This window comes from Pseudorca crassidens, chromosome 16 (assembly GCF_039906515.1).
Source record: "Pseudorca crassidens isolate mPseCra1 chromosome 16, mPseCra1.hap1, whole genome shotgun sequence".
NCBI lineage: Eukaryota > Metazoa > Chordata > Mammalia > Artiodactyla > Delphinidae > Pseudorca > Pseudorca crassidens.
The window spans coordinates 63,222,625-63,244,540 of record NC_090311.1 but is presented as its reverse complement, the minus strand read 5'-3'; the positions used below and the strand labels follow the sequence as shown (position 1 = coordinate 63,244,540).

The 21,916-nt window shown below is 38.5% G+C and overlaps 1 protein-coding gene across 3 annotated transcripts in view; it reads left to right on the top strand.

Moving 5' to 3' along the window:
- Positions 1-12,389, top strand: part of CCAR1 (cell division cycle and apoptosis regulator 1) — a 53,726-nt gene extending 41,337 nt beyond the window's left edge. For all 3 annotated transcript variants that reach the window (XM_067710747.1, XM_067710746.1, XM_067710748.1), the window contains exons 19-25: positions 329-440; positions 7,638-7,720; positions 8,130-8,276; positions 9,128-9,248; positions 9,477-9,662; positions 10,200-10,405; positions 11,738-12,389. In XM_067710747.1, the coding sequence (XP_067566848.1) occupies positions 329-440; positions 7,638-7,720; positions 8,130-8,276; positions 9,128-9,248; positions 9,477-9,662; positions 10,200-10,405; positions 11,738-11,797 (915 nt within the window). In that variant the 3' untranslated portion in view covers positions 11,798-12,389. The remainder of the gene's footprint in view (positions 1-328; positions 441-7,637; positions 7,721-8,129; positions 8,277-9,127; positions 9,249-9,476; positions 9,663-10,199; positions 10,406-11,737) is intronic.
- Positions 12,390-21,916: the final 9,527 nt, after the last annotated feature.

Here is a 21,916-nt window from a genome sequence, read left to right as displayed (position 1 = left end):
AACACATAACAATGAATTCCATCAGAATAGTAAAATGTAAAGGGCAAACTAAAAACTTTTAGTGTATTATTAGAAATTTAAGTCTTTGAATTAAGCCTATATAAGCATCTATAACTAGTTTTCTGGTACTTTATTCTTTAAGGTATATAGCATGATGGTTTGATTTATGTACATTGTGAATGGTAGTTTATTCTTAAAGTATATTATTGTTACAAGATATTTATAATGTGATACTATTTCAAGTAAATTTAGTCAATTTAATGTTTTTCTTTTAGTCATTTGATGTTTGGTGAGATCTTGCTTAATTTTAAGACATTTTAAATTACAGAAAGAAGATAAAAGAAAAGATGATTCTAAAGATGATGATGAAACTGAAGAAGATAATAATCAAGATGAATATGATCCAATGGAAGCAGAAGAAGCTGAGGATGAAGAAGATGGTATGATTCCAATTTATTTTCCCTTAGGATGAAAAATACAATTTTTGTTTGGGGACTTTGTATCACTGAAATCTATAATTATTTTTTAGACTAGAAACAGTAAAATATTCTCTAGTGAAAATATGTTAAGTATTGTTTTACTAATTTTTAGGTGAGAGGATTGTTTTAAGAAATGTTATTTTTAACTGTCATATGTTCCATATATAATTAATGGTAACTCAACTTGAGGGAAAAAAAATTTCCCAAACGTGGTGTTAAAATGTGTCATGAAAAGGTATAATAGTCTTCCTTGTTTCATAGAATATAATCTTCTTCAGAAAACTAATTAATTATGAAGACTGTCATACAAGCAAAAGAGTACATATAGCATATAGAGTTTAAAGACTAATAATAATAAGCACCTGTATACCTATCACCCATGTTTTAAATAACAAACTTACCAGTAGTAATGATACTCAAAATACTTTACAAGTCATAGATGCCAGCCCTAAAGTACTTATGGAGTACCACTGAGTACCTGTCAGTTTCCATGTAGATTTGGGACTTTTTTTTTTATTATTTATTTATTTATTTATGGCTGTGTTGGGTCTTCATTTCTGTACGTGTGCTTTCTCTAGTTGCGGCGAGCCGGGGCCACTCTTCATCGCGGTGCGCGGGCCTCTCACTGTCGCAGCCTCTCTTGTTGTGGAGCACAAGTTCCAGATGCGCAGGCTCAGTAGTTGTGGCTCACGGGCCTAGTTGCTCCGTGGCATGTGGGATCCTCCCAGACCAGGGCTCGAACCCGTGTTTCCTGCATTGGCAGGCAGATTCTCAACCACTGTGCCACTAGGGAAGCCCAGGGACTTTTTAACAAAAAAATTTTTTTTTTTTTTGCGGTACACGGGCCTCTCACTGCTGTGGCCTCTCCTGCTGCGGAGCACAGGCTCCAGACGCGCAGACTCAGCGGCCATGGCTCACGGGCCCAGCCGCTCTGTGGCATGCAGGATCTTCCCAGACCGGGGCACGAACCTGTGTCCCCTGCATCGGCAGGCGGACTCTCAACCACTGTGCCACCAGGGAACTCCCCCAAATTTTTTTTTGAGGTGACAAAATCATAAGAGTTTTTTTGTTTTGGTAGTACATATCTTTGAGGATTATTACTACTTAAGGTGTTTTTGGTTTGCCTCTACATTTTTTCTTTCTACGGCAGCATTTTATTTTTCTTCTAATTGATGAAAATATTCAGACATAAAAGAAGTTGAGAGAATAGTGCATTGAATACCCTATATCCCACAGTTGATTCAGTAGTTAATATTTTATCTTATTTGTGTTGTCTGTGTGTTTGCATGTGTATGTTTCTCATCCATTTGAAAGTAGGAATTCAACTTGCCTAAGAAAATACATTCTCTTAATCACAATTCCATAATCACCCCTAAGAAAATTAACAATAATGTCATACACCATCTATTGATGCCATCTAATGTGTAGTCTTAATTGTTCTAATAATTCAGTAGCAGTGATATAATATGCATATATCAGTATTTATTTTATCTTCATTACCTGCTCTGCTCAATGAAGATTAGCCCTTTTTTCGGTTTTTTTGGCTGTGTTGGTTCTTCGTTGCTGCGCGTAGGCTTTCTCTAGTTGCGGTGAGAGGGGCTACTCTTCATTGTGGTGCATGGGCTTCTCATTGTGGTGGCTTCCCACTTTGTGGAGTGTGGGCTCTAGGCACGTGGGCTTCAGTAGTTGCAGCACGTGGGCTCAGTAGTTGTGGCTCGAGGGCTCTAGAGCGCAGGCTCAGTAGTTGTGACACACTGGCTTAGCTGCTCTGAGGCATGTGGGATCTTCCCGGACCAGGGCTCAAACCCATCTCCCCACGTTGGCAGGAGGATTCTTAACTGCAGCACCACCAGGGAAGTACCAAGATTAGCCTTTTTTACAGTCCCATTTTCTCTCCCCCATCCTCCCAGTATTGTTTTATCACTGCTTTTGTTAAATCACTGAACAGTGTTCTCATTATTTTATGTCAGAATGTCCTAGCTCTCATCCCTTAGTTGTCTTCTTTATTCCTTTTCTACCACATAACTCCCTTGTTGGTGGTCTCTTCCATTCTCCCAACTTTAAGTACAATCTGCATGTACTGACAGTTCTCAAATTTATATCTCAAGTCAGACTTCTCTTATTCTTCTATATCAGCTGCCTGTTTGTCATCTCCACTTAAGTTATCTGACATTTCAAGATAAACATGTCTAAAACTGAACTCCTGCTTTTCCTTTTCACCATAAAGAAAACAAACAAAAAAATCCTCTACCTTCTGCCTTCCCCACCTCTTTTGATGGCAATCCCATCCTTAGAGTTGTTCAAGCTAAAATCTAGGAGTCATCCTTGACTCTCTCTCTCTCTCTCTCTCTCTCTCTCTCTCTCTCTCTCTCTCTCTCTCTCTTTCTCTTTTCGTCACATTCCATTTCCAGTCTATCAGGAGGTCATATTGCCTCTATCTTCAAAATATAACCAGAATCAGACCATTTCTCAGCAGCGTCACTGATCTAACCTTAATCCAACCCATGTTGTTTCTTGCCTGGATTATTTTAATAGCCCCTTATACTGGTTTCCCTGCCTATCTCCTTCCTCTAAAGTCTCTTTTCACTACAGTTGCCAGAATAACCTTTGTATAATTTAAGTCATTTATTTGTTCAAATTCTTACAGTTGTTCTCCATTTCACTCTATGAAAAAAGCCACAGTGTTTACAATGACCTGTAAGACCCTACCATATCAAGTCTTTAATTTTGTCTCTTACAACTCTTTGCACTTGTTCATTGCACCTCAGTCACTGGGACCTCCTTGAACCCATTATATATGTTCCTGTGTTAAGACCTTTGCATTGGCAGTTCCTTCTGCCTGCACACTCTCCTAGAGACCCACCTTGCTGACTCCCTCAACACCTTCAGTCTCTGTTCAGCTATCGCTTTCTCAGGGAGGTCTACTCTGCACCCTATTTAAAATTGCAGTCTCCTCCCCACCCCCACCAAAGTACACATTCCTGATGCCTCCTTATCCCCTTCTACTTATAGCGCTTATAACCTAGTCTACTCTACTGTTTACTTAGTTTACTTATTGTCTGTCTTCTTTCCACTTGAATATAAGCTCTTAATAAGAAAGAGATTTTTCTTTATTTTCTTTGCTGATATATATTGGAAGTTCCTAGAACAACCTAAATATCCAAATAGGCTCTAAATAGATATTTGTTGAACTAATACCGTAAACTGCAAAGCCAAGTAGGGTGGTATGATTATAGTTTTGGGTTTTTTTTGGTTTCCTTGGTATTTCTAATTGATGCTTGCTTATGTTATCATTTTTCCCCATACTTTGCATCTCATTATCCAATCAGGTTTCCAGAAGACCACTTTTTTCCTCATGGAAAAATAGAATTTGTGGTTAAAAAAAATATATATATATATATTTGTGTGTGTGTGTATATATAGTGCCAGTTAATGTCTAAAATGGTGTTGAGTCTTATTAGTAATCAGAGGAGCAAATAACAGTGAGGGTCTAATTTTTACCTGTCAAATTGATGAAACTTAAGTTTCTAATAAAAGGTAACATCAGTTTAACAGGGGTAAAGAGAAGATTACTTTCACTCTTGGGGTGAGTTTAAATTGTTGCACCTTCACTGGACAGAAGTTTGGAAATGTTAATTAACCATATCCTTTCAAATACCAACACGAATATTTATTTCATAATTATTTATAAAACAAAAAACTAAAATCAGTCTTAATATTCAACAATAGGGAATTATTTAAATGCATTTTGACATAGACATGCAATTAAATTCTGTGCAGTCATTGAAAAAGAAGTTAGAGGATAGTGATGCGGAAAAAGATTACCAAATGGTTTTTGTAGACATAGACAGCATGTTCCAGGATGAGCAAGGATTACTTGGATTGTTTTTTCGGCCGTGCTGTGCGGCATGTGGGATCTTAGTTCCTCGACCAGGGATGGAACCCGTGCCCCCTGCACTGGGAGCGTGGAATCTTAACTACTGGACCACCAGGGAAGTCCCTGGATTTTTTAAAAAATACTTTAAAAATATAGGTTTCAGGGGAGATGATTTTAAAAGTGACACCTTTCAAGTTAAATACTCAAAATAAGCTGGGTCATGTTTGTAAAATGTGAATAAATGAAAGGAGAGGTTTCTTAATCATTTCTTAACTGAGGAATCTGAGGCTCTTAGCACTAAATCAATTTACCCATGATAATAAAACTATAAAGCAGCTGAACCACTCTGTACTGTAGTTTATATATATATATGAAATAGTTAGGTTCCAAGGACATATTATCTCTCTTTCTTTAAAACAGTTTATTTCTGTTCCAACACATATCACAAACTCACCCATTTTAAGTGTATATAATTTAGTTTAATAATTTAACAATTTAATAATTCCTAGTAACTTCATAGAATTGTGAAACCATCACTACAATCCAGTTTTAGAACATTTGTCTATTTCCTTTTTTTAATAACAACTTGAGATATAATTCACATATCAACCAGTTCACCCATTTAAAAGTATACAGCTCAGTTTCTTTTGTTTTTGTTTTGTTTTAATATGTATTTGGGTGGTACGCCGGTCTTAGGTGTGGCACGTGGGGTCTTCGTTGCCGCATGCAGGATCTTTTAGTGCAGCATGCAGGATCTTTTTAGTTGCAGCTTGAGAACTCTTAGTTGCGGCATGTGGGATCTAGTTCCCTAACCAGGGATTGAACCCAAGCCCCCTGTATCAGGAGCATGGAGTCTTAGCCACTGAACCACCAGGGAAGTCCCAACTCACTGGTTTTTAATATATCCATCAGTCAATTTTAGAACATTTTCATTTCCACAAAAAGAAATCCTGTACTCATTAGCAGTCAGTCCCATTTCCCCCCCATCTCCTCAGCCCTAGGCAAGCACTAGTCAGCTTTCCATCTCTATAGATATTCTGGACATTTCATATATATAAATAGAATCATGCAGTATGCAATCTTTTGTGACTGGCTTCTTTTCACTTAGCATAATGTTATCAAGGTTCATGTGTGTTTTATCATGTATATTCTATTTAATATAAAGTTTTCTCTATATTGTTACTATTCGCGTACAACTTCTCACCTAAAGCAGTCTTTCCCAGAGTGTTCCAAAATATTAACAGGTATTAAGGTTAATAAAGTATACTGGGGTCAAATAAATTTGGGAAACTTGGGCTAAGCAAAGGTCTGCATGTTTTACTACAGAATTTCTTAGCTGCTTATGTATGTTGTGGATGTTCAAGAAGGGAATATAGGGCTTCCCTGGTGGCGCAGTGGTTGAGAGTCTGCCTGCTGATGCAGGGGACACGGGTTCGTGCCCCGGTCCGGGAAGATCCCACATGCCGTGGAGCGGCTAGGCCCGTGAGCCATGGCCGCTGAGCCTGCGCGTCCGGAGCCTGTGCTCCGCAATGGGAGAGGCCACAACAGTGGGAGGCCCGTGTACCACAAAAAAAAAAAAAGAAGAAGAAGGGAATATAGTGTGAAATATTATAAATTTATGCTGTGTAATATTTCAAGGGCTAATTAACTCCTAGTGTTTACTGTATCTCCTATTTTATCAAGAAACCCTTTGTTACTTCGGGCTTTCTGATGGAGATCCATTTGAGAGATCCAGAAGCCTCTAGAAACAAAATTTCTCTTAAAATTGTTGACAGATCATTAAATATCGACAAAAAAGCTGTTTAGTTGTATATAATTCATGAAAGGATGATGTATTAGTTCACTAGGGCTACCATGAAAGATACTTCAAACTGTTTAACTCAAACAATAGAAATTTACTGTCTTCACAGTTCTGAAGGCCAAGTCTGAGATGAAGGAGTTAGCAGGGTTGGTTTCTTCTGAGGGCTGGGAGGGAGGGTCTGTTCCAAGCAGCTCTCCTCAGCTCTTGTAGATGGCCATCTTTTCCCTGTATTGTCACATCATCTTCTATCTGCATGTGTCTGTCTAAATTTCCCGTTTCTGTAAAGACAGCAGTCATTGTATTAGAGCTCACTCTAATAACCTCATTTTAACTTGATTATCTCTGTATAGATAGACCCTTTCTCCAAATAAGGCAACATTCTGAACTACTAGGGGCTTAGGACCTCAGCTTTGGAACTTTAGGGGATAACAGTTGAACCCGTAACAGATTTATTCTTCATTATTAGTTGAATAACAAGCTGTTAATGGTGCTTGACCTGAGGGCGATGGCTGAGGTCTTCAGGAACTGGGTAGCTTATGGATAGGTAAGAGAAAGGAGTTTACTTTTTGTCAGTTTTCTGTTTATTTATTAAGAATAATTTATCGAATTTCCTATCTTTTTTTAAAATTTATTTTATTTATTTTTGGCTGCGCTGGGTCTTCGTTGCTGTGCACGGACTTTCTCTAGTTGCGGCGAGCAGGGGCTACTCTTTGCGGTGCGCGGGCTTCTCATTGCAGTGGCTTCTTGTTGCAGAGCACACGCTCTAGGCGTGTGGGCTTCAGTAGTTGTGGCACGTGAGCTCAGTGGTTGTGGCATGTGGGCTCCAGAGCGCAGGCTCGGTAGTTGTGGCACATGGGCTTAGTTGCTCCGTGGCATGTGGGATCTTCCTGGACCAGGGCTCGAACTCGTGTCCCCTGCATTGGCAGGCAGATTCTGAACCACTGTGCCACCAGGGAAGCCCAAATTTCCTATCTTTTATCAAAGGACACATACATTAGTGTCAGCAAATCTGGGTATTAATACTGTTAGGTCTTCTTTATTAAGAACATTTCAATTCTCATATGTAGTTTTATTTTGCAATAATCCATCTGCAGTTAGTTTTACTATATTGGCTGTTTTTCCTTTTATCTTGTAGTAAATATTCTCTGCCCTGTTTTGTTTAAATTTATGTTTCAGTTTTTTGTATAAAATTCATTCATGTTTGGGAACTAATTCCCCCAAATATTTATTGAATTGAGTCCTTGTATTTGAATCAGTAAAGTCCATTTTTTTCTTCCCTGTAGTTTCTTTATAAATTTCTTCCTGTTCTTATTCTTTATAATTTTCTTATAAAATCCAAACTGTTTTTAGTCGTATAATATTTCTTTGTTATTTTATCTTTTGAAAACTGATCAGTAATAGAAAAGTATTTTCAATCTGTACAGTAGTTGAAATTTTATCTATTAATGAGTCTTTTGCTGCTGTTGTATTTATTTTATAGATCGGGATGAGGAAGAAATAAACAAACGAGATGACAAAAGAGATATTAACAGATACTGCAAGGAGAGGCCCTCTAAAGATAAGGTATGTATTAAATACGGAAGTGTGTTTGACATACATTATTATGTTTAATGTGTACAACACAGTGATGTGACATTTCTGTATAATACTGTATTTTTTATAATATGATAATTTCCATTTCTTACATAATCCAGACTTATTAAACATAACTAAGTGATGAACTTTATTGATCCTTGTATATCTATATATTACCACTCATCAGAATTCAGTCGGTTGTATTTTGGTATTTGTGGTTTTGTCAGATAATCAGTATGTCTTACTTCTTTCTTCTCTATACATAAATCAGATCAATTCATTTTAGCTAAGATGAGGTAAAGATGTTTGCAGATTTTTGGTATTATATGGACACAGTCTAATTTTCTCACTTATCAGGGGTAAAAATTATGTACTGTATCTTCTGCATTTTCTTTAGGAAAAAGAAAAGACTCAGATGATCACAATTAACAGAGATCTATTAATGGCATTTGTTTATTTTGATCAAAGCCATTGTGGTTACCTTCTTGAAAAGGATTTGGAAGAAATACTTTATACTCTTGGACTGCATCTTTCTCGGGCTCAGGTAATCTATCTCGTGAATATTTAAAATTAAAAGCATGTTTAAGTAACTTTGTCTTTTTAGTACCTTTGACTTTTTGAAATATAAAAGCAATACAGGGACTTCCCTGGTGGTCCAGTGGCTAAGACTCTGTGCTCCCAATGCAGGGGGCCCGGGTTCGATCCCTGGTCAGGGAACTAGATCCCACATGCCACAACTAAGACCCGGTGATGCAAAATAAATAAATAAATTAAAAAAAAAGCAATACAGGCTTATAGTAATACAGTTAAGCAATACTGAAATAAATAAAGTAAAAGAAGTTAAAAGTCTCTTCCTCTAGTTCCACTCCTTTGGCCTAATATATAAACTTCTAGATCCTTTTGTAAGCAACTCATATGTGTATATATATGATAGTTCCAGTTTTATAAACAACACATGAAATCATTCTAAACATACTGATGGACAACTTTTTTTCATTTAATAATATATCATGGGCATTCTACCATGAAAATGGAAACCCATTTTGTTCTTTTTATTACTGCCTAGTATTCCATGGTGTAGATGTGCCTTTATTGCCTTAACTAGTCCCAGTTGCTAAATGGCTTTCATTTTTAGAATTACAAGCTATGCTTTAATAAACGTGTTTGTACGTATACTTTATGTATTGACGTTTTTATCAGTTAGACTTTTTTTTAACAATTTTTTTCAAGTGATAATTTGATTTTAGGTTTATAGAGGAGACAGTTAAAAGTGTAAGTGCTCTAATTGAGTGGTAGTGGATACCTGAGATGCCATTGATGTTTATCATATGTGAAAATTAGAACACTGATGTTCAAGGAGAATCAAAAACTTATTTTCATCTTTTTAAATAACAGGTAAAGAAGCTTCTTAATAAAGTAGTACTCCGTGAATCTTGCTTTTACCGAAAATTAACGGACACCTCAAAAGATGAAGAAAATCATGAAGAATCTGAAGCATTGCAGGAAGATATGCTAGGTTTGAGTATATTATTTTAAGATCATGCCATTTTATAACCATATTATTAATTAAAGAAGAAAATAACGTAATAAAATATGGTATCTTTTAGGGACTTCCCTGGCGGTCCAGTGGTTAAGACTCCGTGCTTCCCCTGCAGGAGGCACGGGTTCAATCCCTGGTCAGGGAACTAAGATCCCACATGCTGTGTGGCGTGGCCAAAAGAATATGGTATCTTTTATATTATAGGAAACAGATTGTTACTTCCAACACCGATAGTAAAACAGGAATCAAAGGATATGGAAGAAAACGTTGGCCTTATTGTGTATAATGGTGCAATGGTTGATGTAGGAAGCCTCTTGCAAAAATTGGAAAAGAGTGAAAAAGTACGAGCTGAAGTGGAACAGAAGCTGCAGTTACTAGAAGAAAAGACAGGTAAGGAAAAGCATTGGAGATGAGGTACTTTTAACACTCTATTGGGATATATATGTGTACACACGTATATACATACCTATACTTGTGCATATCCATACCTTGTTTTAGTCTAGACACATAATGTAAGTTTACTTTTCACCATTTCTGTTAAAGGTTATAAAATTGCTTAGCTTTATAAGAATTAATCTTAGATCTTCATGTGCATTCTCAAATTCGATTGTTGTTCTGTTGCATCCTTTTAATCCTCCCCTAGTGCCACTTAGTCTTCATTAGTTTCTGCTACTTTCTCTAGTCTGTACAATTATCTTAAAATGGAACTTGGATTTAGAAGTAATACTCTAGGTAAAACTTAATTTAAATGAAATGAGTTATTACAGTGTGTTTTATAACTATTAAAATTGACACTTGTGGCCAGTTTAAAGAATTATATACACTTTTTATTCTCCTAGCTTAAGTATTTTTAACCTCAGAGTTAAATTGGAAATTTTAAAGGGTAAGATGGTGAATTTGGTTTTGTTTTGTTTTGTTTTTTGACAGATGAAGATGAAAAAACCATATTAAATTTGGAGAATTCCAACAAAAACCTCTCTGGTGAACTCAGAGACGTTAAAAAGGACCTTAGTCAGTTACAAGAAAACTTAAAGATTTCAGAAAACATGAATTTGCAATTTGAAAACCAGCTGAATAAGACAATCAGAAACTTATCCACAGTAATGGATGAGATCCACACTGTTCTTAAGAAGGTTAGCTGTTTTGTACCTTCAACATTTTCATAGTTTATTCCTTTTCTAAAAAGTCTATTTCTGGCAAATTTAATATTATTAAGCTCTTAGTGGCTTTTCTAACAGAAAATAGTGATAGCAGTCTGTCCTTCATTAGATTAGTCAAAAGCAATTCCCCAAAGATGGTATTTTCCTAGAACTTACTTCAGATGTCAACATGATTTATTTGTCCAGACTTTTTTTTTTAATCTATTTTTGGCTGCAGTGGGTCTTCATTCCTGCGTGTGGGCTTTCTCTAGTTGTGGCGAGTGGGGGCTACTCTTCATTGTAGTGTGGTGGCTTCTCTTATTGCGGAGCATGGGCCCTATGCATGCAGGGTTCAGTAGTTGCAGCATGCGGGGTTCAGTAGTTGCAGCACGCAGGCTCAGTAGTTGCAGCATGCAGGCCCTACAGCACATGGACTTCAGTAGTTGTGCACGGGCTAAGATGCTCTGCGGCATGTGGGATCTTCCCAGACCGGGTATCAAACCTGTGTCCTCTGCATTAGCAGGCAGATTCCTAACCACTACGCAACCAGGGAAATCCTGGTGTGCAGACTTCTTAAAAAGCAAGTTTCACTTGCATTTCTTTTAGAATCAGAGGTTGAGTTTGGACTTGAGGAAGAAAAGCCATTCACTTCTTGTGTGTGTGTGTGTGTGTGGTACACGGGCCTCTCACTGTTGTGGCCTCTCCCATTGCGGAGCACAGGCTCCGGACACGCAGGCTCAGTGGCCATGGCTCATGGGCCCAGCCGCTCGGCGGCATGTGGGATCTTCCTGGACCGGGGCACGAACCCATGTCCCCTGTATTGGCAGGCAGACTCTCAACCACTGCGCCACCAGGGAAGCCCCATTCACTTCTTTTTTAAACCCATTTATTGGGCAGAGTTGAGAAACTTTTTGACACTATCAAAATTAATTTATTAGTACTCTTTGTCTCAAAAATATCTAGTAACTCAGTGCCCTTGTAAACTAACTTCAGTAATTGAGAGACCTTCCACCTCCTGGGTCTCACTCAGAGAACAAGAAGAAGAAAAAGAAAAACTACAGTGCAAGGAATATACTGCTGTTAGTAATATAGTCCTAAGAACCTCTAATTTCTTAGGATTTAGATGGCTTTCTCAAATACTAGAAGTCATTCTGCACAGAATTGAGAGATTTCTTTCCTACTCTCCCCTTCCCCCCACCCGGTTCAATTTTCCATAGATGGTGAAATGGGCTATCTGCAGTATCTCTGTTTAGTAATGATTATTATTTTTAAAGTTACATTTAAGAGAATTTAATAAAATATACTTTTCCTTTGTGTATTTTATAGGATAATGTGAAGAATGAAGATAAAGATCAGAAATCCAAGGAGAATGGTGCAAGTGTATGATACAATACATGTAGTGATGAAGAATGCTGATAAGTAATGTAATATATAAAATCATGATACAAGAATGTTTGAAAGTGATGCATGTTTGAATTTAGTAGTATAAATATCTGTTAGTTCAAATGATGTATAAAGTTTTATGAATGTGAGAGTCTTTGCTTTTGAAAATTGCTTGTAATTCCTGGCATCCAAATTATTAAACACTCCTTGAGTGAAATAATTTTGCATTGCAAAATGTTTTAGGATGAACTTTGTTATAGTTTTAACCCCAATAAAGTTCATCAGTTTAATTGACGGTAGTGTTCAATTACAAATCTCTTTTATTAAAAACCTAGACAGTTGTAATTTTATTTATAGAATTATCATTACTAGGGGTTTTTTTTGTTTTTTTTTGGTTTTTTTTTGCTGTACGCGGGCCTGTCACTGTTGTGGCCTCTCCCGTTGTGGAGCACAGGCTCCGGACGCGCAGGCTCAGTGGCCATGGCTCACGGGCATGTGGGATCTTCCCGGACCGGGGCCCGAACCCGTGTCCCCTGCATCGGCAGGCGGACTCTCAACCGCTGCGCCCTCAGGGAAGCCCTCATTACTAGTTTTTTTTTAAAAATTTAGCCTTTTAAAATTTCAGTACGGGGCTTCCCTGGTGGTGCAGTGGTTAAGAATCCGCCTGCCAATGCTGGAGAGACAGGTTTGAGCCCTGGTCCGGGAAGATCCCACAGGCCGCAGAGCAACTAAGCCCATGTGCCACAACTACTGAGCCTGCACTCTAGAGCCTGCGAGCCAGAATTACTGAAGCCCGCATGCCTAGAGCCCATGCTGGGCAACAAGAGAAGCCACCACAATGAGAAGCCCGCGCACCACAACGAAGAATAGCCCCCCGCTCAACGCAACTAGAGAAAGCCCGCGGGCAGCAACGAAGATGCAATGCAGCCAAAAATAAATTTTAAAAAAAAATTTCAGTATGAATCATAAAATAGGATTCTGCTTAAAATTTGCAAGTTTTTTGGACCACACTTTTTTTTGTTACTTGTCCTAAAATCCTCTCCAATTTTCAGTCTCTAAAAACATTTATTAAAAATTTAACTCATCTAAACGACAGTACATCAAAAACTAAGAAAATAATTGTTAATTGCCATTGTTATTATATATGTTAGGCTTTACATAAAACACATAGTTTTGATGTTAATGTTAACTGCTTTCAATTAACTGTTCTAGTTTCCCAGAATAGCACCTATATTACTTTTAATTTTGAGGTTTTTTTTTTTTTCTAATGCAGTATATGTCAAATGTACGGTCTAGTACCAAGCCAGTAGATGTCAGTATGATGCCTTAAGTTAAGCCTTCCTTAATTAAAAAGTTTGTTTTATTAGTCTGTGTATTTCCTTCAGAATTTTAGATACATAATAGTTTATTAACTATTGAGTGAAAAGGTAGGAAATGTGACATACTCTAAAGCAGTGGTTCTCAACAGGGGGTGCATTAGCCCCCAGAAGACGTTTAGCAGTGCCTGGAGACATCTGTACCCTTCCCACCAAGGTGAATGCCACTGGCATTAGGTGGTCGAGGCCAAGGACTTGGCTGAATCACCTGCTTTGCATGGGACGGCCCCCCGCAACAAAGGGTTGCCTAGCCCCATAAGTCAGTAGTGCCCCGCTGGAAAAACTCTGGTCTAAAGGAGTACAGGGTTAAAAATGACATGTCTTTGAGATAACACTAGTGGAAGCTGAATTGCATCTGTAGCAAATATCAGGTTTTCTGTATGTAAATAACCCTCCCTGGAACGTTTCACTGTCAGAGAATTATATAGTATATTAGGGTTTTTATAGTTTTATTTTGCTAGAATAATGATTTGGTGTTCCAAACGGGTTACTATGAGAATGTAAGTGCCCTGTTACATGTATCTTAAGCTGAATGGAATCCACGTAGCTCTTACTAAGAAATAGATTAAAATACTTAAAATTCTTTCAAACCAGTTTTTTTTCTTTTTACCTTAAGTTGCTCTTTCTGATTGTAATGGTTTGTTGAACTTCTCTGAGGTTGAATTACTGGTTGACCCATAATTATACAGTTACTGTATAAATGTTTCTCTATCTTTTAGGTAAGATAAATCATTATAGGGTAGTTAGAAAGTTTTTTTCTCCAAGGAAAATCCTGGAGATAATCTTTTAACTAAAAGACAGTGAAGAATATAGTTCTTTAATACAGTATGATTTTTGAATGAGAAAAATCATTATAAAGTCTACCTGTCAGACTTATTTTTCCCAGAGATAGTTAAATGAGAATAATATTGGGAGAATGGAGAAAAAATATAAATCTTTCCATTATATTATTACTTAGAGGTAAATTAGAAGTGGAAAATGAGATGAGTAAGCTAGGGGGGAAAAAACTACATATAGAATAATTGGTTTTAGTGAAAATGAGGTAAAGAGAACCTGTTTTTGTCTTTCTATAAACTGTTTTGGATTTTCATTCAGAAGTAAACATGCGGTCTGTTCTTATATTTTATCAGCTGACATTGACCAAACCAAAAAAAACTTAATCAGGTAACAAAGTAGGTCTATGATAACATTTAATTTTGTTTTCCCATTTTTTTAATGTTCTGGATGCCTGTTTTTGTATTTCTAATACTCATTTAAGTCATTTTAAGACAATGAAATTTTAAGATTTTAATATTTCTTTCTGAATATTGCCTAAGTTGTAGAAAATTACTCCTCAAAATGTAACAGCACAAAAAAATCCTTTCTAAGAGAATTACAGTGACACTTAGACTTTATATGTGTACAACTTTTCACTCTCAAAAGAAACATGTAAAGACCCTGAACTGGGTGGGCTGGGGTAAGTGGGACAGACTAGCTGATGCACTTTTCGTCTATCCTTTCTATGCACCCTAAAGGCTCACAGTACACTTCACGTGTTACCATACAACTGCACCTCACCCCTTGCACAAGGGCATGACGTGCGGAGAACAGTCTCCATCTGTTGTGTACCCCTGGGCAACTCATTCTCTCTTTATACCCTAAGAGTGGCCAGGATATGGAGTTGTACCTTTGCTAAGGGGTCAAGCTTTGGGGACTTTTGTCAAAGATGGACTCAGGAGGAAAGACACTTGAAGATGCTTTTACATTGGTAAATCTTAGTATTCATCTTCAGCACCAGTGGAGACATGAACTTGGACACAGGACCAAAGACCATGACAATTCCAAGAGTCTCAGTTCTCAGGTACCTCCCCTGTGCTTCAGCTGAGGGAAAAACCTCAGGTGCCTTTGTTTTGTGGGCCACGGGGTCTTAGCTGAGATCATGGGGACAAACAGCAGGGATTTGTGCCACAGTGACAGTTGTGTTGTGCCTTAATACAAAGGCAGTTACTTCTTTCTGGTCAGAAAAGCAGTATTTGTTAGAGGGCAAAAAAAAAAAGCTTGGAAATTTCTAATTTTCTGCTAAAGAAAGGCATTTGGAATACGTTAAACATGGATGAGTTTGCTTATTAAACTATGGGTGAGGACTTGCCTGGTGGCACAGTGGTTGAGAATCCACCTGCCAATGCAGGGGACACGGGTTCGAGCCCTGGTCTGGGAAGATCCCATGTGCTGCAGAGCAACTAAGCCCGTGCACCACAACTACTGAGCCTGCGCTCTAGAGCCTGCGAGCCACAACTGCTGAAGCCCGTGTGCCTAGAACCCATGCTCCGCAACAAGAGAAGCCACCGCAATGAGAAGCCCACGCTCGCCACAACTAGAGAAAGCCTGCGTGCAGCAACAAGACACAATGCAGCCAAATAATAAGGAAAGGAAGGAAGGGAGGGAGGAAAGAAGGAAGGAAAGAAAGAGATATTAGTTTCAGGAAGATGTAATAGACATACTTTCCTGTATTCTTCCCATTTAACAATAACTAAAAAACTCTGGGACACGTCCACACACCCATGTTCATCGCAGCATTCTCTATATTAGCTATAATAGTAGGAAAGTTGTTAAAAGTAAATCCTAAGAGTTCTCATCACAAGGAATAAAACTTTTTTTTATCTATATGAGATGAAGAATGTTAACTAAAATTATTGTGGTAATCATTTCACAATATATGCAAGTCGTCATGCTGTACACCTTAAATTAATACAGTGCTGTGTGTCAATTATATGTTAATAAAACTGGGGGAAATTTTTAAAATATATATATTAACAGGAATAAAAAACTCGATGACACAGCACTTCCACTCCTAGGTATATACCCAAGATAAATCAAAAGATATGTCCACACAAAAACTTGTTACATGAATGTTCACGGTAGCATTATTCATAATAGCCAGATTGACTGGTTCTCTTCCAGAAACAGTATCTCAAAGGTTAAAAATTCATCTCCTAGCAACATTTCCAACAGCCAGGTGAATGCCTCCTAAATTTGCAAAGCTGGTAAAAACCCTGGGATTAAATAACAGATGGATTTGGGAAATGGCATAAGTGCAGCCCAAGGCTAGTGTACTTTGTGCTTCAAAGAAGAATGGTTCAAAGTAGGTTTTAATTAAATATTTATGTTATAGCCAGAAATAGCAAGTGGTCTTTGTGTGGTCAGGGACTGGCTTTCAAAAGGTCTATCTATCTAAGAAAGAAAATGAATGGGCATTAAATATTTATTCTTTATATGTTAGAAGTAGATTCTGTTCTTTCCCTGCCTGAAGGAAGATAAAAAGACTAGAGATAGGCTTCCCTGGTGGCGCACTGGTTGAGAGTCCGCCTGCTGATGCAGGGGACACGGGTTTGTGCCCCATTCCGGGAGGATCCCACATGCCGCGGAGCGGCTGGGCCCGTGAGCCATGGCCGCTGAGCCTGCGCGACCGGAGCGTGTGCTCCGAGGCCACAACAGTGAGAGGCCCGCGTACCGCAAAAAAAAAAAAAAAAAGGGCTAGCGATAACCAGTGAGCTGCATTTGGAAATACAATCTTACAAAGACTAGGAGGCTAGGTTCAACTATTAAGTGGATATGAGGTTCTACTGAGGCCAAATAATATGAAATATTAAACCCTTTACCATTTAGCTGGGGACCACGAGGGAATAACTTTCCATTGTTTTGGGCTGAATTTTTTCACCTTTAGAATGGGAAAAATAACATGACAAATTTCTTTGCTGAAGCATAGGCTACTAACTGCTGTATTAATTTTCCAAACCCTTATATGACCCTTGCAAAAAATTTATCATAGCAAACTAAACCCAAGACAAGTTTATGTTTTTGATTTATCTTGAATCTGAAAATTTAGAATGATCATAAACCACACAGCATGCAAATTCCTCATATTTTGTCTCTTTAGATGAGAAAGTTTTGAACTCCAAGATCAGTGTTGTAATAACTCTATATAACGGCTGCCTAGAGATCACATTTAAACCTGTACCCTGCTCTTTATGATGCTTCATTTGCCTGAATTGCTACAGCAATAGCACAGTATTAATTGTTATTGGACCAAAGGTAAAATTTGCACCTGATTTAGTAGCCCAGAGAATTTTTAGGGCAAAAGCCATGAAAACACAAATGCTAATTTTTAAAAAAGTGTTTAGAAAAAGTTCCATTCAGAAGTTAAATTAATCCCCCAAATTTGAGAATCCAGAACAAACTTCATGTGAAGAGGCACCATCTTAACCATGTTAACAATAATGAAACTGCAGTATTGCAGTAAAGGAGGAAAAGTGATTATATGGCATTCTTTGACGTTAGGTGCAGGGCACATGGGTTCTAAAACTGGTGAATTGGAAAGCCATCTGCCCTCGAGAGCAGATGTAAAACAATGCCAAGATCCAAATATTTAAAAGATGATTGAAATATCTAAACCTGGACTTCAAAATATTTTTAAAGTTTTTAAATAACTTAGTAAAGCTTAGCATAACTTAGTAAATATCTACTTAGAAAATACAAAGGGGGAAAACCCAATGAGAGATAACCCAGAAACTAGTTACCCCAGCAATGCCCACAATAAGATTTTTGTTACCTTTAGAAGGAGGCTCTCCTAACAGATTCATACACTTTATATGAACAAAATCTCAACGCGCAGTTTCACAACAGCTTAGGATCTCCTATAGAAAACACAAGGACTCTTTAAAAGCATTGGTTTTGCTTCCCATCTGGAGTTTACCTTTAAGCAAGAGTACTGCTGAAGCAATGCTGAATGTCTGGGAAAGCAAGAAGCTTGTGGATCATAGCTTTTACCTCCAGAGGCTTCAGTTTCCTAAGGTAGTCTTTATCTAGATGCAGACTGCTAGAGTTCCCAGGCAACCAAGAGCTAAACATGACCAAGCTCTAAAAAGAGAAAAAATTAACTGGAGTTGAAGGCTAAGCTTTAGGATGGCAGGGTTCTTATTTCATTCCAAATTCAGGTTTACCCTGGATTTGATTTTACTCAGTTTGAAATTAGGATGGCTCACACTAAAAAAAATATTAAATATATGAAAATGCTTAGATAGTTTTGATAAATAAACATCTGTAAAGCCACCTGAGGCAGTTGAGCCTGCGTTTCAGCCCTGCCTAGCTAGAAGTTTCAGATATCTTTAAACTGTAGATTTAGGCGCACCAGGTTTCTGATCTAATCCAAACTGCCTGACCTGTTTTGAGGCGTTACACCACTAGGTAGGATTTATCACTTTCATTGTCTTTAAATGTGGTGTGAACCCAAATGCCACCACCCTCACCAAACTCTAGTCTTCAATTAAAATCTGTGCAGATGAGCTACCTGGCTCCTGGCTTCCGCCTTCCTTGCAGAACCCGAGGCCCCAGCTCTGAATCCTGCCTCTATGGTTGGGATCCTGACAGTCTGCAAAATCCTCCCTTCTTTAGGGGCTGGACTCTGTATTCATGAGCTTGACACTGGTTGAGGTCTAATTCTAACTGATCAATTTCCCCTGGAACAAAGATTATAATCTGCCTAATTTTCAGTAATACTGACAAAGCCTGGAAGATTACCATCTTCGCACCCCCTTTGCTCTCCTACCCACCAGACGGAACTTTGGACCGTGAAGTCAGTCATTCCATATTAGTTAGATTATGTTCAATATCTGACACCTCACAAAGGAATTATATAGTCACATCAGTTTGAGGATGAGAAGTGAAAAAAAAAAAAACTATAAAGACTGATCTAATTCAGTTGCTTAAGCAGTTGTGACCCTTCCCATAAACTATTTCAAGTATATAGCTTCTCAAAGTGACTATGCTGCAGGTTCCTGGACTTGCTTTCAGTCATTCAACAAATATTTCAGTGTCTATCCATTGTAAAAATATTTACCAGTGGATTAATATTTACCCCTCCTGAGAAAGCCCAAAATGCTTAGAGATAATATCTCCAAGACAACAGCTACTTTTCTTGGAGTTTTGAAAATCACATATCAGCACTTTGTTATAAAGCAGAAATAAACACACCATTGTAAAGCAATTATACTCCAATAAAGATGTGAAAAAAAAATCACATATCAGTAGGAAAAACTGCTCTCTGTGTATACCTTAGTTCAGAGGTTCTCCAAGCATGTTAACTTAGAAAGGCAGCAGCAGTACCTGGGAACTTGTTAGAAATGCAAATTCTTGAGCCCTACCCCAGACCGTCTCAATCAGAAATTCTGGGGATGGGACTCAGCTATCTGTGTTTTAACAAGACTCCCAGGTGATTCTGATGCTTACTAGTTTAAGAACCACTGCCTTAGTTTAGGCCCAGGGATCATATTCAGATTCCACCATTAATGGGGCTGAAACAAGGAGATGACTGACTTAAGTAGTACCCTACCTGAATACCTGACATAATATGTCCTCTCTACAACAAGAAAAACCAAGTGTATAATTTATGGTCAAAAATATTTGTGGACTTAACCTTCATTCATGTATAAGCCTGCGGCTTGTTTTTTATTTATTTTTTTAAACCCAGCAGTTCTTTTTTGGGGGGGTGCTACATTGGGTCTTTGTTGCTGTGCGCGGGCTTTTCTAGTTGTGGTGAGCAGGGGCTACTCCTCTTTGTGGTGCACAGGCTTCTCGCTGCGGTGGCTTCTCCTGTTGCAGAGCACGGACTTTAGGTGTGGGGCTTCAGTAGTTGTGGCGCACGGGCTCAGTAGTTGTGGCTGACAGGCTTAGTTGCTCCGCGGCATGTGGGATCTTCCCGGACCAAGGATCGAACCTGTGTCCCCTGCATTGGCAGGCGGATTCTTAACCACTGCACCACGAGGGAAGTCCCCTGAGGCTTGTTTTTATTTTATTTTATTTTTATAAATTAATTTGGGGCTGCGTTGGGTCTTTGTTCCTGCGCACAGGCTTTCTCTAGTTGTGGCGAGCGGGGGCTACTTTTCGTTGCGGTGCACGGACTTCTCATTGCAGTGGCTTCTCTTGTTGCGGAGCACAGGCTCTAGGCGCACAGGCTTCAGTAGTTGCAGCACACAGGCTCATTAGTTGTGGCTCGCGGGCTCTAGAGCACACACTCAGTAGCTGTGGCGCATGGGCTCAGTTGCTCCACGGCATGTGGGATCCTCCCAGACCAGGGCTTGAACCTGTGTCCCCTGCATTGGCAGGCGGATTCTTAACCACTGTGCCACCAGGGAACACCCAAAACTAATATTTCTAATTTAAAATGTGATATAGAGTATGATTCCATTTTTCTAAATTTCTTTCTTTCTTTCTATATTTACCCAGAAAGATGTTCACCTTGTTAAAGATAATAATTTCTGGGTGGTAGAATTTCAAGTGAATTTTTTTCTTTTTGTACTTTAAATTTTTAATAATGAAATAATGATGTATCATTTTTCGGAAATAATAGAGGCATTCTAATCTTTACTTTTTGGCCATGCGCACGACATGCAGGATCTTAGTTCCCTGACCAGGGATTGCACCCGCGCCCCCTGCATTGGAAGCACGGTGTCTTAACCACTGGACTGCCAGGGAAGTCCCGAGAGGCATTCTAAAACAAATGTGTGGTTTGGGGGAAGATAGGGAGGTATTAATGTCCCCAAAGAAATGTCTACAATCTAGAAAACCTAGTAGATCTCCTTTCTGAGTGGTCGTAATCGGTTTAAAAGAATTTTATTTTCCTGTTGTCCACTAGTGTGATTTACCTCTCATCACCATTTGGCAATTTGAATATCCACGAGGGACAGTTTATTGGTTTAAAAAACAATTCTTGACTTCAAATTCATTTGAGGAACGTGGGTGTATGTGCCCTCTTAACAGTCAAAATATAAATATTAAATATTAATATAATACTATTATAAATATTATGAATAATATAAATATAAAAGGCTGCATTGACATAAAAACAAACCATGACATTCTGAATGTACTGACTGCCACTGAATTGTTCATGTTATTTTATTTATTATTTTTGGGTGCATTGGGTCTTCGTTGCGGTGTGTGGGCTTCTCATTGTGGTGGCTTCTCGTTGTGGAGTACAGGCTCTAGGCGCGTGGGCTTCAGTAGCTGTGGCATACGGGCTCAGTAGTTGTGGCACACGGGCTTAGTTGCTCTGCGGCGTGTGTGATCTTCCCGGACCAAGGATTGAACCCGCGTCCCCTGCATTGGCAGGCGGATTCTTAACCACCGTGCTGCCAGGGAAGTCCCTGAATTGTTCATTTTAGAATAAATAATTTGATTTATTTAGAATAAGAAATTTATATTATGTGACTAGCACATCAATTTTTAAAAATCATGAATTATTTTGAATAACAAACTATGCACTCTCCAGGAACAAAAGTTTTATCTATGTTTTATGAGATGATCCACCAAAGGGTTTAAGAAGTAAGCTCTGCTCATCTTATTAAAATATTGCCATATGCACATAAAAATTTATTTACAGTAAATTTTTAGGCTTTCTAGTACAAAACAAAGTTGCCTATCAAAATATTTTCACTTGTGGGCTTCCCTGGTGGTGCAGTGGTTGAGAGTCTGCCTGCCGATGCAGGGGACATGGGTTCATGCCCCGGTCCGGGAAGATCCCACATGCCGCGGAGCGGCTGGGCCCGTGAGCCATGGCCGCTGAGCCTGCGCGTCCGGAGCCTGTTGCTCCGCAATGGGAGAGGCCACAACAGTGAGAGGCCCGCGTACCGCAAAAAAAAAAATATATATATATATATATATATATATGTTTTTTTTTTTTTTCACTTGTAAGAAATGCATTTGAGAACTC